This window comes from Drosophila bipectinata, chromosome 2R, assembly GCF_030179905.1.
Source record: "Drosophila bipectinata strain 14024-0381.07 chromosome 2R, DbipHiC1v2, whole genome shotgun sequence".
In the NCBI taxonomy this organism is placed as follows: Eukaryota; Metazoa; Arthropoda; class Insecta; order Diptera; family Drosophilidae; genus Drosophila; species Drosophila bipectinata.
Window position 1 is genome coordinate 16,815,148 of NC_091737.1, and position 16,938 is coordinate 16,832,085.

Sequence of the window (16,938 nt, forward strand, 5' to 3'; positions counted from 1 at the left end):
GTTTCCATAATTCACATTTGCATATCTGTGTGTAAGAATGTGCGATGATATAATAACAAGAAAACGAGGCAAGAGCCGAGAAAATGACGCTGCCCCAGCGACTGATTTCAATATTGCACTTGAACTTGCACTTGACATGCAAATTACCGATGCCGATGTGATAACTGCATTGCAATGAAGATTCTCAAGTGAGAACACAGAGAGAAATATAATTAATATCTTAAATATGTTTTAGCGAATTGATTAAGAGTCTTTTATAACAAATTATTATGCTTATTAATAAAAACAAGCCAAAGATTGCAGGTTATCGATTTAGTATGCAACACTGCAATATGCAATACTGCAAACCAATTAAAAGAGACTTTTAGAAACAAATTATCAACTAAGAAGGTTAACCTTAATGTTTAACCTTACTATCTAAGTAAAACCTTATTGTCATAGGTTTCTTATCACTTTTTCCATGAAACCTTTAGCTAATTGCTTTCTTATCTAGTGTCCTTTCCAGAGCAGGACAAGCTGCAGCCGAAAGCGGAACTGACCTGCTAACTGATCAGTTGGCGTGTCGTTTACTTGTCATGTGTGTAACCCTCAAAATGCAATTTGTTGTCGCTGCTTTGCAATTTCCTTCCTGTTTCCCCTCACAGATAAATGAATTGCGAGCGTCCAGATCTCATAGTAATTGCGATTGCTATTGCAGTTTGAAAATGCAACTGCCGTTGTCGTTGCTGTTGCTGTTGCTGTTGTTGCGACAAACGAGGTCACTAGACGAAAAGCACTTTCCCGATCAATGTAAATCGGAAGCTGAATTTCGTATTCATGTGTGAGTGTAACAATTTATAAGATTTTAAATTTATAAAAAATTTAAGGCAACACAGCAGGCTGACAAATGCATTGGCCAAATGTTGCTCCTGTCGTGTTGCTGTTGTTAGTATTGCTGTTGCTGTTGCTGGCAACGCAACAAGTTTTCGTGCTCTCTCTCTCCTTGTATCTCTCTCTCTGTCTCTCTCTCTGTGGTGTGTGTGTGACCTGTTGTTGTTGCTATTTGGCTTTTGTTGTTATCGTGCGTACTTGGACCGCTCAATAACGCTCATTGTTGTTGCTGTTGCTGTTGCTGCTGCCGGCGTTGCTGTGTTGCTGCTGCTGCTGCTGTTGCTGCCGGCAGCAAGCGACGAAAAAAAGAGGCAGAAAAATTGAAACGAAAGCAGAGGGTATTTAACCGACCTCAAATCAATTTGCAATTTCAGTCGATCTCCGCGTTGCAGCGTTGCATAGTCGCGTGCGAAACCGAAAAAACCGAAAGTTTAAAAAAAATCAAAAACATTTTCAAACAAAACTTTTCAAGTTTATAGCATATATGCAAAATAAATAGTAAAGCAACAAGTTTTTTTGTGAATGCCTTACGGAAATAGTTGGGAAACGGGCAACAACATCATCAACATCAGCAACCTGAACTGACAAAACGCATTCGAAATTGTTAATTGAACCTTTTTATATATATTTATCAAATCGGTGTCAAGCGCGGCCTAGAAAAATACCTAAAATAAAATAAACTAAAAACCGAAGAAATTCCAAGCACGTTGCAGACAAAATTACGCAAACTATAAAAAACTACAACAGTTTGAACAGCTGACGTTCAATGAACGTTTCAAGTTACACAAATGCAGGCAAAGCTCTTGGCTAATTCGAACTCGAAGTAAGAAAAGAGTCAACTGCAGCCCGGCCACGTTAAGCCAAGCTTTTACCAACTGAACTTGAAAGTGAAAGTGACAGAGAAAGAGAGTGGTAGCGGGAGAGACAGGCGGAGAAAGACCAGGTTTTTATGCTTTTGCTGGAGTGCCTCGAACTACTCAGAGCATCAGCCAAGGTCACAACTTTAAGAGTTACACAGTAATCTCCAGAAAACATAAAAAATATCATGGATACCCCCAAGGATCAGCCCGAGCAGGTGCGTGAGGTGAAGGCCCCGCACGCCGGAGCAGAAGGACACACCTTCCTGGTGACTCCTGTTGCTCCCATTCTTACCGCCGTGCCAGTGATGAAGCCTCGCGAGTCGCCGCCACCCGTCCTACCCCCAAATGAGCCGGAAGACGAGCAGCCATGCTGCAGCTCCCAGGCCGTGGTGCCCATATCCTCGTCCCTGCCCTGCAAACTCCTAAGGCTGCAGGCCAAGCGATCCGCCCAAGCATTGCTTCAGCAGATGGAGTCCCTGGACTCGCAGCTCGGCAGCAGCAACGGCAGTTCCTCGGAGGACACGGCACCCAGTGCTCCGCCCATGTCACCCACGGACCAGCAGCTGGTGGACGTGGGAATGGGCTCATCTATTGGTGATTCTGAGGAGTCGTCCGAGGAGGGCGACGAGCTGAAGCCCCTCGCCGTGGACAACCACATCATGCACGAGGTGGACCTCTCTGAGCGCCAGAGCTCCCCTCCGGCTGTGCTGAGCGAGGCGAACCTGGAGAAGTTCCGCAAACACCACATGGATAACATATATCTTCATCCGAACTTTACCCTGGATGCTTCACCTCCACCTGCAGTGGCTCCTGCCAACTCTCCAGTCCTGGAGGCAAAGCGCACCCATCGCTCCTTCCTGGCCATCAAGAAGGAAAAGGAGGAGGCGCAAGAACAGCAGGAGCACCAGAAGGAGGAGAGCCACGATTCCGAGCCAACCACTCCCCAAGGACCCAACGAGATAGACACCTTAGATCCCTCTCTGATTCCCAGCGAGGACCTAGCGGCCGAGATCACTGAGGCCGTGGAATTCTACTTTTCCAACGAGAGCATCCTGAAGGACGCCTTCCTCCTGAAGCACGTCCGCCGTAACAAAGAGGGCTATGTTAGCCTTAAGCTGGTGTCCAGCTTCAAGAAGGTGCGCCAGCTGACCCGCGAGTGGAAGGTCGTGGGAGACGCAGTGCGTCGTAAGTCGAGGAAGATCGAACTCAATGATTTGGGCACCAAGGTGCGCAGAATCGATCCCCTGCCCTCGTTCGACGAGACCATGCCGTCCCGCACCATCGTGGCCTGCGATCTGCCCATGGATAAGCTGACCATTGAGAAGGTTTCTGATCTGTTCTCGCGTTGCGGAGAGATCGCCCTGATCCGCATCCTGAAGCCAGGAATGGCTATTCCCGTGGACGTGCGGCAATTCATGAACAAGTACCCGGAGCTGCAGCAGAAGGAGTGCGCTCTGGTGGAGTACCTAGAGTCATCATCGGCCCGCGAGGCACGCCACCTGAGCGGTCTCTTCCAGGTGTACGAGATGGTGGCCCCCAAGAAGAAGACCGGCAAGAAGGCGGCCGTCATCCAGATTGCCGCCCCGGTGGCCCGCATGGTGGAGAACTATCGCTACTACAACGACGCCAGCTACGAGAGGAGTCGTGGCGGCAGCTTCTCCGGCCACGAAGCTGTTCCGGATTTGCGCTACAAGCTGAAGCGCAACAACTCTGACTTCCAGCCCACATACTACCAACAACAGCAGCAAATGGCCCCCAGCTACCATGTTCCGTATCAGCACTACCAACCGAGGGGCAGCATTGGGAACCAGAGCGGCCAGGATATGGGTTTTTTCGGCTATGGACCCAGGCGCTACAGCAACACCTCGACGATCTCCGCCAGCACAGCGGCTGCCTTGGGCGATGCCTCGCCTCCATCCTCTGCTGCCAATTCTGGCGGTAATCAAGCTGGGTCATCTGTGGGCATCAGCAATCTCCAGCGGCGTCTGTCGAACTGCTCGGAGCAGAACTATGTGCCGGAGGGCAGTGTCTCCATGTCGCGCCGGGCCAGTAACTGCTCGGAGACAGGAGTTGGAGCTCCCCAGCGTCGCGATTCCAATTGCTCTGAGAGCTGCCCCTGCTCGAGGAGGGTCTCCGACTTTGGCCAGACCACGGAGACGGCCTACCGCAAGAGCTCCGTGTGCTCCAATGGCAGTTGTCCGGGTAACCAGAACCAGGAGCGTCGCTTCTCCAACGGATCCATGCAGTTCGAGCGGACCTTCTCGAATGCCAGCGAGAACGGCGGTTTTTACCGTCGCCCTTCGAATGATTTCAACGTGGAGCGGGAGCCCATCCAGACCGATCAGATGGTGGGCGGTGGTGGCGGTGGCTACCAGGTGTGGCCCCGTCGCTACTCCAACAACTTCCAGCAGCTGAGCAGCAAACTGGCGGCCTACGACAATGCCCAGTACATTGGTGGCCGGAGGATCTCAACGGACTCTGGCTATGATCGCCGCTATTCCTTCGGCTCGGAGGGCTTCGACGGATCACCACGATCCCGGACTGGCAGCTTCCTGAACAGCTACAAGCATGGCGGAGGCGATGGTTATGACGGGCAGCCCCGATCCCGGACCGGAAGCTTCCTGGATGGATCGCCCCGCTCGCGTTCTGGATCCTTCGCCCAGCGGGCAGCTGAGAGTCTGGTCCGCACCCCGATGGGTCCGGACGGAAGCAAGGGTTTCGGCCAGAGGGCCAGGAAATTCGGACAGGCCATATCACCCGTTAACTAGGACGTCCGAGGACATTTGTTGATTAATTTTTAGAGAAAGGATGATTAGGAACACTTTTTTGTAGTACGGGTACTCGTATGTGAAATTTATGGCTGTACACTGTGATGCTGTCCAACTTGTTACACTTTCCCGAACACATACACCCCCAAAACCCCAAGCCCGATCTAGGTTACGAACAGGAACCTGTATAGTTAACGAATTGTAGAATTTTTGAGAGCTGACAGGGGTTGATGTGGAATCCGACTTGCTCTGGGACGTTTTTGTTTTCAAACACTGCCAATAGATTAAGGAAATTCGGTTTCAAACTAAACTTGATTGGTTCTTTAGTGAAATAAGATTATACTTAACCCATTATAGTATTCAATACAATGATCAGTAACCAGTTATATATCGTGCTTAGAAGTAGAGTATGGGCCCAACAATTTTCACAAACTCTCACATGACTTCTATCGCAGTCCAGACGTTTGTATCCTTATGTTGTGTTTTAATATTGTTTTTATTGGATATAAAGCCTAATTAACATGTAAGATAGTCAAAAACCCATTAATCGAACGGCTGCCATAAAAATCAGTTATAGGATAGTGGCCATAATTAACCCGATGCGAGTAATACGGACGTAATTGGAAGAAGGTGCGCCAGATTATCTTAATAAAAATTAGTTTAGAGTCTCAGGTTTTTAGGATTAATAGTCCCAGAGCAAGTCCCAAATCCCCCATTATATTCCACATTTTCCCCTGCTCCGAAACTTTTCCTTTTATTTGTTTTTTATTTACAATCTTTTATTTTCAAATATTATTATAGATAGTTTAATAAATATATTATATTTAGATTGGTTGTCCTCTCGTGTGAAAATTAAACGGAGGAAACAGCAAAGCGGACTATTACAGGAGAGAATAAAAATATTTTTCATTTTTAGCTTTTAATTTCGATTTCTTGTACGGGCATTAATGTCTTTGCGATTGCAATAAATTATATTATGCGTGTTAACCGTAAATAAACTTATTAAAAAAAAAACCACAAAATCGAAAGCTTAATGAACCAATTCGGGGGGACTTGCAGTTGCAATTGGTCTGTGCTGCAGGGGGGAGTGCCATTAACCAACTATGGTGAACTTGAAATGGAGCTTAGCTAACAATTTGCTGTCTTTTTGCCAAATCATTTAACCAATATTGCGCAATCTGCTCGCCAGCTCGAAATTGAAAGCGAAATTCGCGCCACTCGAGAACCGATCCGAAGGTAACTAGGCCAAATAGCCACCAAAAAAAAAAGTGTTCAAACAATATATATATATATATATAGAAAATTAACAACAAATCCCAACCAGTCTGCCTTGCCTGTGAAAGCAACAATTTGAATTTTATTGAATAATATTCGTAATTTTTTTCAATTTACCATAAAAATAAAAACAAAAAAAAAAACGGCGAAACAGTGACATGAGCGTGACGCATGCGCCCCCAACTCGATTTTTTTTTGTGATTTTTACTTTGCGGCGGCAGCGAACTCGCCCGCGGTTCATAATTGTTCATAAAGCGGCCGTTAGCATTGTTATTGCCTTGTTGCCAGCCCCTGGGCCCGAAAAAATTGCGCCCAGAGTACTCCAACCCGCACTCAGACTTGGGTCTTGCCGTGCGTGCGATTTTTTTGCGGTCCCAAGGTATTTGTTGTTCACTTTTCAGTTCATTTCATGTATCTCTCCCCCTCGTTGGTTCGATTTATTAAACAATTTCAATGGCTTATACTGGCTCTCGTACACAAGTGAATAATTTTTTGCACACACGCATCTTGGCAGGCCGCAGTCCGCAGGCCCCACGCCTCGTGCCTCATGCCCGCCCACCGCTTGCCAGCCTGCCTGCAAAAAATCCAAAAATTATAACCCGTTTTTAAGGCGCTTGGCCAGCAGCAATGCAGGCTGAACTAATTGTCGCACAATTTTTCACCGCGTGGGCAACAAAAATGCCAGCCATATAAGATCTAGGCGGTCTAGGCGGTCTCCGGGAAGCATTTTGTGCGTATATTGCATAACATTTTGGAGACTGCGAGCCGGAGGGAGAAAGGATACATGGGTGATTAAACTTCCTGCCTGGCGTTTAAAATTTTATCGAATTCCCTTTTAAATTTATGCTAATTAAACGTGCCCAAACAGGAACCGAATAAAACCGAGCAAAAAAACCAGTCACATTCCCAGTGACTGTTACTCTGTATGTGTTTTCCAGAACTCAAGTCACTTTTTTGGACTCATTAAGTGAGAGTTCATCTCAGGTGATCCGCCAATCGGGGATAATTATAAACTTGCTGAATTATTACCCCTTGAGTATTCATTTTAATCGAGATGAAACCGACCTGCCCGATGACATAATGTATTGGATACTATACTTTTCGTTTTAATATTTTCCTCAGTGCACGGCTGACCTTATATACATTTTTGGCAACATCCCGCTCAGCCTTGAGCCGTCTAAAAACGTCTTAAACCACTCAATGCTTTAATCGCCGGCAGATTTCTAGAACATAGAACGGCGTGCCGTGCGACAGGCCGTCGTCGTATCCGGACCTTGACCGTCATTTTGCGGTATTCGTGGCGACGAGAGATGTTCGGCATTCGTACATAAGCTCTTTGCATGGCCACGGTGCGTATACTTGATTTCCGGAAACTGCACACTCGGCCGACCGGTGGGGTAGGCTCTCCTTCGATAATGCGCCGATTGGCAAGTCATCTTCAAGTTCAAAAGGCACATTGATTATTTTTTTATTTTTCGAATTTATAAATAAAAGTAACCTTAGTCTCGCCTTCCCAATAAAGTGTACTTGAAGTGCGCGTAGAAATTTCCGCACCACATTATTAACGTTGCCAGTCATGTCGTATAAACCACATCATCAGTTCAGTTCGTCAGTATTGATGAAATGCCACATTGTAAGCCAAAATAAGTAAGTATACGCACCGCTGTCTCAATTGCATAAACAACAGCGGCGATGCTGACCTCAACACGTTCGCTGGCTCGTTCTACGCAATTGGCTAAATCAAATAAATAGCCACTTACTCATTAGAAATCAACATGGAGGTGAGAAGATAGCAACACCTTGGACTTCTAAGACAATCAAAGCATTTGGACCAATTCCACAATTCAGCTTCTTTTTCATTTCATTTTCATTAAAGCTCAACTAGCATTCTTTAGACTTTTCAATTTAAAATTAATAATATTAAATTATTCAATTAATATTATTTATAATTAATATCAATGTCAGGGCTCTTAGAACCTTTGCGTGGGTCATTACACTCTCACTTCAGGCAAAAGCCCCCTTACATTTATTTTTACACGGTTTTGTAAATAAAAGCATACCCTAGGGCGCCACATATGTTTTTCAGATAAGTTGGCAGCTCTACAAAGCAGACATTTTCAATTATTCTTATGGCCATCGCAGTGGCCATATTGAGCCTCCATGACTTTTCTCGAATTTTGTAGGGGGTCCTTCAGAAAATTTGACAAAAAATCTAAAAAATAAAAAGTTTCTAGGTTTTAATGCAGATTGATGGAGAATCGATCTACAAATCGTTTAAGGTACTCCGCTCAAGAATCGGATCAATAATGTCGAAGATATAGCTATCGCAGTGGCCCAACTGGAGCCTCCATGACTCTTTTGGAATTTTGTAGGGGGTCCTCCAGAAAATTTGACAAAAAATCTAAAAAATAATATGTTTCTAGGTTTTAATGCAGATTGATGGAGAATCGATCTACAAATCGTTTAAGGTACTCCGCTCAAGAATCGGATCAGTATTGGCAAAGATATAGCCATCGCAGTGGCCCATATTGAGCCTCCATGACTTTTTTGGAATTTTGTAGGGGGACGTCCGAAAATTTGACAAAAAATCTAAAAAATAATAAGTTTCTAGGTTTTAATGCAGATTGGTGGAGAATCGATCTACAAATCGTTTAAGGTACTCCGCTCAAGAATCGGATCAGTATTGGCAAAGATATAGCCATCGCAGTGGCCCATATTGAGCTTCCATGACTTTTTTGAAATATTGTAGGGGGTCCTCCAGAAAATTTGACAAAAAATCTAAAAAATAATAAGTTTCTAGGTTTTAATGCAGATTGATGGAGAATCGATCTACAAATCGTTTAAGGTACTCCGCTCAAGAATCGGATCAGTATTGGCAAAGATATAGCCATCGCAGTGGCCCATATTGAGCTTCCATGACTTTTTTGAAATATTGTAGGGGGTCCTCCAGAAAATTTGACAAAAAATCTAAAAAATAATAAGTTTCTAGGTTTTAATGCAGATTGATGGAGAATCGATCTACAAATCGTTTAAGGTACTCCGCTCAAGAATCGGATCAATAATGTCGAAGATATAGCTATCGCAGTGGCCCAACTGGAGCCTCCATGACTCTTTTGGAATTTTGTAGGGGGTCCTCCAGAAAATTTGACAAAAAATCTAAAAAATAAAAAGTTTCTAGGTTTTAATGCAGATTGATGGAGAATCGATCTACAAATCGTTTAAGGTACTCCGCTCAAGAATCGGATCAGTATTGGCAAAGATATAGCCATCGCAGTGGCCCATATTGAGCCTCCATGACTTTTTTGGAATTTTGTAGGGGGACGTCCGAAAATTTGACAAAAAATCTAAAAAATAATAAGTTTCTAGGTTTTAATGCAGATTGGTGGAGAATCGATCTACAAATCGTTTAAGGTACTCCGCTCAAGAATCGGATCAGTATTGGCAAAGATATAGCCATCGCAGTGGCCCATATTGAGCTTCCATGACTTTTTTGAAATATTGTAGGGGGTCCTCCAGAAAATTTGACAAAAAATCTAAAAAATAATAAGTTTCTAGGTTTTAATGCAGATTGATGGAGAATCGATCTACAAATCGTTTAAGGTACTCCGCTCAAGAATCGGATCAATAATGTCGAAGATATAGCTATCGCAGTGGCCCAACTGGAGCCTCCATGACTCTTTTGGAATTTTGTAGGGGGTCCTCCAGAAAATTTGACAAAAAATCTAAAAAATAATATGTTTCTAGGTTTTAATGCAGATTGATGGAGAATCGATCTACAAATCGTTTAAGGTACTCCGCTCAAGAATCGGATCAGTATTGGCAAAGATATAGCCATCGCAGTGGCCCATATTGAGCCTCCATGACTTTTTTGGAATTTTGTAGGGGGACGTCCAGAAAATTTGAAAAAAAATCTAAAAAATAATAAGTTTCTAGGTTTTAATGCAGATTGGTGGAGAATCGATCTACAAATCGTTTAAGGTACTCTGCTCAAGAATCGGATCAGTATTGGCAAAGATATAGCCATCGCAGTGACCCATATTGAGCCTCCATGACTTTTTTGGAATTTTGTAGGGGCACGTCCAGAAAATTTGACAAAAAATCTAAAAAATAATAAGTTTCTAGGTTTTAATGCAGATTGATGGAGAATCGATCTACAAATCGTTTAAGGTACTCCGCTCATGAATCTGATGAGTATTGGCAAAGATATAGCCATCGCAGTGGCCCATATTGAGCCTCCATGACTCTTTTGGAATTTTGTAGGGGGTCCTCCAGACAATTTGACAAAAAATCTAAAAAATAATAAGTTTCTAGGTTTTAATGCAGATTGATGGAGAATCGATCTACAAATCGTTTAAGGTACTCTGCTCAAGAATCGGATCAGTATTGGCAAAGATATAGCCATCGCAGTGACCCATATTGAGCCTCCATGACTTTTTTGGAATTTTGTAGGGGGTCCTCCAGAAAATTTGACAAAAAATCTAAAAATAATATGTTTCTAGGTTTTAATGCAGATTGATGGAGAATCGATCTACAAATCGTTTAAGGTACTCCGCTCAAGAATCGGATCAGTATTGGCAAAGATATAGCCATCGCAGTGGCCCAACTGAAGCCTCCATGACTTTTCTGGAATTTCGTAGGGGGTCCTCTAGAAAATTTGACAAAAAATCTCAAAAATAATAAGTTTCTAGGTTTAAATGCAGATTGATGGAGAATCGATTTACAAATCGTTTAAGGTACTCCGCTCAAGAATCGGATCAGTAGTGGCGAAGATATAGCCCTCGCAGTGGAGCCTTTATGAATTTTTAGAACGGCCTTGTAAAATAATTATTATAGACGTTTTTTTTGGTTTCTCAGGTATCCCTCGTTACATTATTGATATATTAATAATTCCAAAAATAATCCCCTGAATAAAAAGATAAAACATTTAACTTTTTGATTGATTTTGTGCTAAGTATTTTTATTCCATTTGTTATTTTGTAATACTTTTGTCTTTTTGGAGCAAACAAACAAATTTAACTACATTGGCTTGAGGGGAGTTACTTAATTGGGCTCATGGGGGGCTAAAGGACTAAGGGACTAAGGGTCTAAGGGACTATGGACTAATATATTTTTAATATAGCTTTCCATATCGGTTAACTTAACATTCTTAGGTCTTTTGTTGTGTTTATTTTGTCCGTAGCTTGCTAATTAATTAAGGTATTTTGACTAACAATTAAAATGTAATCGAGGTACTATTTAAATTAGACATTAGCTAATGCTCATAATTTGCTTTTCATTTATCTCTTTGTGCATGCAATTTGACTATTTAGGGTTTTGTTGGACCGCTCCTTTAGACCAGGCTAATACTAAGACCCTGCGGCAGCCGCAGTCCGGCCAAGTGGATCGAAGCTGGTTGTTGGTGGGAAAGTTGGTGGCTGTTGCTGTTGCGGTGGCTTTGTGGCTCCAGTGGCGCTTCCTGTTCCGGCACCACTTCCAGTTCCTGTTCCATGTCCTCTTCATGCTCCTCTGCACTTTCCTCCCCCCTCTGATCTTCTTCTGATTGAAGTTCCTCTTCCCTTTCCTCATTGGTAACCGGATAGCTGAGGCAGCGTCGCACTCTTGTTGTTGCGGGCAGAACTTCGGATATGGCGCTATCGAATTCCAGCAGTACCTCGTCCTCGTCCAGGACTCGCGTCCAGCGCGGTCTCTCTTTGGCGGGACTCATGATCTGTGGGGGACGTGGCGGGTTGCAGGAGGTGGAGGAGGAGTGGCTGGAGGCAGATGGCTCCTCTCGACTGAGCGTGGTTCCCAGTCGGCGGAACATGGACACAACCTTGCCATCCACACTGGGCTGCGGGAATCTTTGGTAGGCGTTGAGGCTGGGCTGTGCCACGGACGGAGGTGCTGCCGCCTCCTTGACTAGTCGGGCCTCAGCTGGCTTCCTCCGGGGCGCCACACACTGCACCTTGCAGAGCACGTTGTTGCGCCTCTGATTGCTCCTCAGGTAGACGAACACCGACTGCTGGCTCCGCTTCTTGGGACTCCGCCGCAGGGTCTCCAGACAGCACTGCCTCAGGATGCGGCTCATCCGGCTGACCGAGGCGCTGTTGCTGCGGCGGCTGCTCCTCCGCTTCGCATAGGTGATCGGTATGGCGGCGGGTGTGGCGGGCACTTGGGGCTGGGGCTGAGGCTGGGACTGGGGCTGCACCCGCACCTGCGGCCGTACCATCGCCACGGGACGCAGCTTGGTACGCTCCTGCTGCAGGACACTGCTGCTGTTGCCCATGTGCGAAGGACTCTGGCTCTGGCTCTCGGCCTCATTGCTGTTGACCGCCTGCAGGGAGTGCCAGTTGATGAGCCAGTTGTTGCAGCTGAAGCATAGGAACTTGTCCTCGTTCAAAGGCTGTAAGTACAAGAGAAGAGAGTTGGTTAGTTGGAGGATCATTACAGCATTAGGTCTAACACATTGCATGTCCTGCAATTACAAGTCAGGCGTAACCACAAAATAAACCTTCCGATACGCCTATGCACTTAGCTGGTCAATCCCCGGACCCAACCACTAATGAGCATCGAATCCTCTCAGCCAAAAAGGTGCAAAAACCTACATAACAATTTCAAAAACAACTGCCAGACCATGCAGGCATATTAATTACCCGATGGAGCCGGCCAGACCTCAGAGCATTCCTCGGGTATCAATAATTTGCGGTGCACCTGCCAACGAAAACTAAGCGCCCAACGGCACACCGTAGCGGCAGCTGCCGTTGGCCCAAAAGGCACTCAAAGGCCAAAAAAAAAAAACCAGTCGAAAGCCAAAAGGGACAAACCCGTTTCTCCGATCGCCACGCGCTCCTCTCCGAACTGGGTTAAGATCAGGCAACAACTATGACGGATATTAGGCACGCGCAGGCGCGACAGCTGCTCGAGGCCATTAGATAAGGGTAAGGACTGGCACAGGGAGAGGGGGTGGAGGTGGAGGTGGCGATCAGGACTGGTTAAGGGTAGCCAGGATCAGGAGCGATTGTTTGCCTGGTTCTCCGATGAAAAGGTGTTCTCCAAGGGCCATGTGTAAACGGTATAATAATGCAAATTGCAGGCCAGGTGCAAGGCAGACAGAAAGCCACACACACGCGAGCTATAAAAACAAAAACACTGAAAGAAAATGCATAGTTTTAAGAGCTCATATCACAAGAGCTTGATATGCCAAAGAACTATGTATTTTTTCTCTGTGTGGCAAACAGCTACATTAGATAAACAACGATTGCAACTGGAGTTTACTCTAGATGTCTGTCATTGAGGGCTGCGTGGGCGTAAAGCCCTATAGGGGTGATCGGTTGCCGGGCTACGATCGCGGCAGGTGGTGTATATATATTTGTGTACTCTGTGTACATATGATTTCGCAATAACAGTTCAAAGTAATTTCTAACGATCGTAGGGATGAAAACTCACCCTCGAGGGGTTTATTATTATTTCAATTTTTATAGAATATTTATCAAGCAAAGACCGCAAAGACCCTAAACCAAAGGAAATTTTAAAACTTAATAAGACTTCCCCCACTTTGGCTGTTCTGACCCATTTCTTTGTTTTCTAATCCCCGGGAAGCCTTAGAAAATACTTTCCCTTAAAATAGTAGACTAGATGAAGACCCTCAAATCGGAGTCCTAACTTTGTTTTCTTTTCAGCACTTCAAGGACTTCCAAACTAGGCTCTGGCCTAGCCTCTGGCAATTTCAATTCAAATTACATTTCTTTTCGGGGGGTTAGAACTTTTGTTTGGCATTTTTGAGCAACTCAAGAAACCGGTATTCCTTTTGGCATTGTCCTTAGATTCCACCACCAGTGATTCCTCTAATACAATAAGGAGGAAATCCAGGTATATGCCATACCATGCTGATATGCGAAAAAAAACCCAAACACAAACTCAAAACTGAGAAAAAGGTCTCACGAGGTGATAAAGCAGCAGCAGTAGAGGATCAGGGAACCCTGATGGGTTGGAGGTTTCGAGACCCGATCGGCAAATACAGCTGTCGCTCTTTTTGGAAGAAGTTGAGGTAGAAATCTATAAGGTAACAGAGACAGCAAGAGTGATGCAGAGAGAGAAGGAGAAGAAAAGGTTCATTCACTGCCCGCAGAAATTGGAGCAATCTCGGCTCCTTGGCAAAATCCACCGCACATCTGCCCTTTTTCGAGCAGGTTTGTGGAGAAGTACCCTGCTCAGTACAGGTAGTACAGAGTGCCGGGTGTAACACGAAACCCAAAACTCACTTCCACAGAAACAACAAACGCAGGATCTTCGACCAGGATCGATTTCCATGGCTCATCATCTTCCGCTGTTTCATTTCCCACCACATCGCATATTAGAACAAGCTGTTGGAAATTATGGATGGGAAAGGAATCGAACTAAGTGCCGGGACATGTGAAAAGGATCCAATTACAGAGGTCTGCGAGGTCTCGGGAAATGCACCAGCTGCTGTTAACAACAGGATATGCAGCTCAAAGGACAATCAATAAGTCCACAAATATTCAAATTATTTCTCCGTGTGTGAGGCTGTGGCGGAGCTACCTTTACCTGGGCCCCTTGCAACAACAGCAACTTTTCCGCCCAACGAAGTTCATCCCCTTTTAACCCAAAAACACACACACACTCTCACACGGAAAATCACAAACACACACACACACAAGCAGAAGGCAAACACAGGAACTTTTCTCGAAGGACGTTGTAACGGTACGTACGGATGTATGACTCATCCGACGAGTTGCCCCAATATCGATTTTTGTGTTGCGTCTGTGCTTTTTGGGATGAAAAATCCATACCTGGAACTTGAATTTCGCCTGGATTAGCTGGACGATGTTGGGGCCGGAGCGCGGCTCATAGATATTGATCGTCTGGTTGGTGTGGCATCCACAGATGAGGCAGGTGCGCTTCAGGTATTCCGATGAGGCCGAGGGGGCGGCCACCGCGGCGGCGGCATGCTCCGCCTGCTGGTGCTGATTGTTCGCAGACATCCTGGCGACTAAGCTCCTGGCTCCTGACACTGGGCTTCTGGCGAATTTTCCTCCTCACAGCCACTGACGTCACTAATGGTCACGTTAACTGATTTTCGGTTTTCTCGTATTTTGTTTTTGTGTGTTTGGTTGTTTTTTTTTTGTGTTTTTGGGGTGGCGCGAAATGTGGCAAACAACAAAAAAGGTAACAGCCCGGCGAGCGAGAACGAGAGGGCGGTTTTAATGGCGAGTGAGCAAGCGAGACGGCAACTGACGGAGCGGCACGTCCTTCGCGTTGCACGCACAAATTTCGAATGAGGCAGGAACGGTGTTCCAAGCGCACACGAAGTGGCATTCAGCAGGCTCACTTACCGCCCTCGGTTTCGGTTAGGGTTTCGTGCCTCTGCCGACAGCCCGACTGTGTTGCCTGAGTGTCCTCCACTGAGAGAAATGTGAGGCAGGGAGAGTGCCACAGAATGGCCAACACATGTTCACATTTAATAGGGATATATGGATAATGAAGATAAAGGATGATACTAGGATATCCAATAGAGGAACGAGGAGGTCTATTCACAAGATATTAGGTTTATTCAAAGACTTTATTAGGAAGATGATTTTATGACAATAAGAGTTTTATTTTTATTATTTGGAGGGTCATAGCCATTATAAAATATTAAAAAAAAAATTTTTTTTAATTGAAAAGTAAACCAGTTAGGAAATTGGAATAACTAATACTACTAAGAGATATCTAACTCATTTATTTAAAATGTTTCTTACCTAAACTCTTAATGTAATATTTTTAAATTCCAAATCCTTTAATCTAATATCTAAATAGTTATTTTTAATACCCCGTATACCCCCTATTATAATAATAATCTATATAATATTTAATTTTATATCCTTTAAACATCCTTTTTCCCTTCAGAGTCAAGGCTTCCAGTTATTTTAACAAACCACTGACCTATCTGAACTTTCAGGACTCGAGTTACCTCTTCCTGTTGACACTTTGCGTTCGGGGCAGACCCCCCTCTCAGATAATAGGTTGTGGCAGCTGCCGCCGATCGACAAAATCCGAGTTTAATGCGAACGGCTTCCTCAGCTACGACTTATCATTATGGAAGACGCACTGGCTCAATGCGTGTGCATTGTGGGCTCATCAACAGGCTGCCGACTGTCGTCTCGAGTCCACATCCCGGACTCCTCCGACTCCTCTGATCTTGAGGCTACACCTCCAAAACACCGACACTGGCAGCTGCTCCAAAATACAAAAGGTGCGTTTCGGTTTTTAGTATTTTGTTGTTTCTTTTTTTTCTTATTTTTTCGGGCAGCTCAATCATATGTTGTTCTCCGGTGTTGTAGCTCATTTTGAGCCGGTGTTGCAGCTTGCAACCGGATTTCTGTCGTGCGACAGATGTTTCTTATGTTTTTTTCTTGCTCCGCAGGTACCTTCTTCGTCGTTTTGCACCTTTTGGTTTTTTTTTGGATTTTTTGACTGGGTTAACTGGCGCTGCTTTTACGAGTACTACGCATATCTCTGGCGATTCTGCTGTAGTAAACAAAGGAGTAAGGAGTAAGGCTTTGGAAAGGGAATCGGAACCCTTATGAATGAAAATATGAATGGCTGGGTTGGTGGGGGACAGGAAGACCAGGAGGATGGGAGAGGGAAAGCAGCCGATTTTCTCGCCATATGCGTAGCAAATTTCCATATCGATCTCTGACTAGGCAGCGGAAGTCCTTATGAGAGGTAACGGTAATTAGGGATCCTCAGGGGGCCCTAGTATGACTCTTCCAACTTAATAAAGTTATATGCGATCTTTTAGAGGAATAAATTGAACGATTTTCAGATCAATTCCCCTTCATTCTGCATCAAAACATTCTCAATATCAATCTATATTTTTAAAATTTTTCTGATGGAACCCCTTGCAAAATCCTGGATTCTCATATATGGCACCTTCCAATGTCTATATTTTAGCTATTACACATCCGATCCTTGAGCGGAATACCTCAGACGATTTCTATATTTATTTCCCGTCAAAATACAATTTTCAATATTCAATATTCTGATAGAACCCTAACAATAGGTCCTAACAACCCTAACAGGATAAAATATATATCTTGCCACCTTTTCTACATTTTCTAGCGCCACCTTGTGGCTTCCATTCGCACAAAAAGAGACGTAGTTGTAATTTCAAACACAAGCTGGCG

At 44.7% G+C, this 16,938-nt stretch overlaps 2 protein-coding genes across 2 annotated transcripts; one reads left to right on the forward strand and one right to left on the reverse strand.

Annotated features, from left to right (window-relative positions):
* The first annotated feature begins 1,184 nt into the window (after nt 1–1,184).
* Nucleotides 1,185–5,503, forward strand: Achl (La ribonucleoprotein translational regulator Achilles). The gene has a single exon (XM_017238848.3). It carries the CDS (start codon nt 1,916–1,918, stop codon nt 4,496–4,498), a length of 2,583 nt encoding a protein of 860 aa, XP_017094337.2. The 5' UTR covers nt 1,185–1,915; the 3' UTR covers nt 4,499–5,503.
* A 5,199-nt stretch (nt 5,504–10,702) lies between these two features.
* On the reverse strand, nt 10,703–15,053 carry phyl (phyllopod). Its single transcript, XM_017238872.3, has 2 exons — nt 14,563–15,053; nt 10,703–12,155 (listed from the first exon to the last, which is right to left on the reverse strand). The coding sequence occupies exons 1-2, from the start codon at nt 14,752–14,754 to the stop codon at nt 11,103–11,105; spliced, it is 1,245 nt and encodes a 414-aa protein (XP_017094361.2). The 5' UTR covers nt 14,755–15,053; the 3' UTR covers nt 10,703–11,102.
* Nucleotides 15,054–16,938: the final 1,885 nt, after the last annotated feature.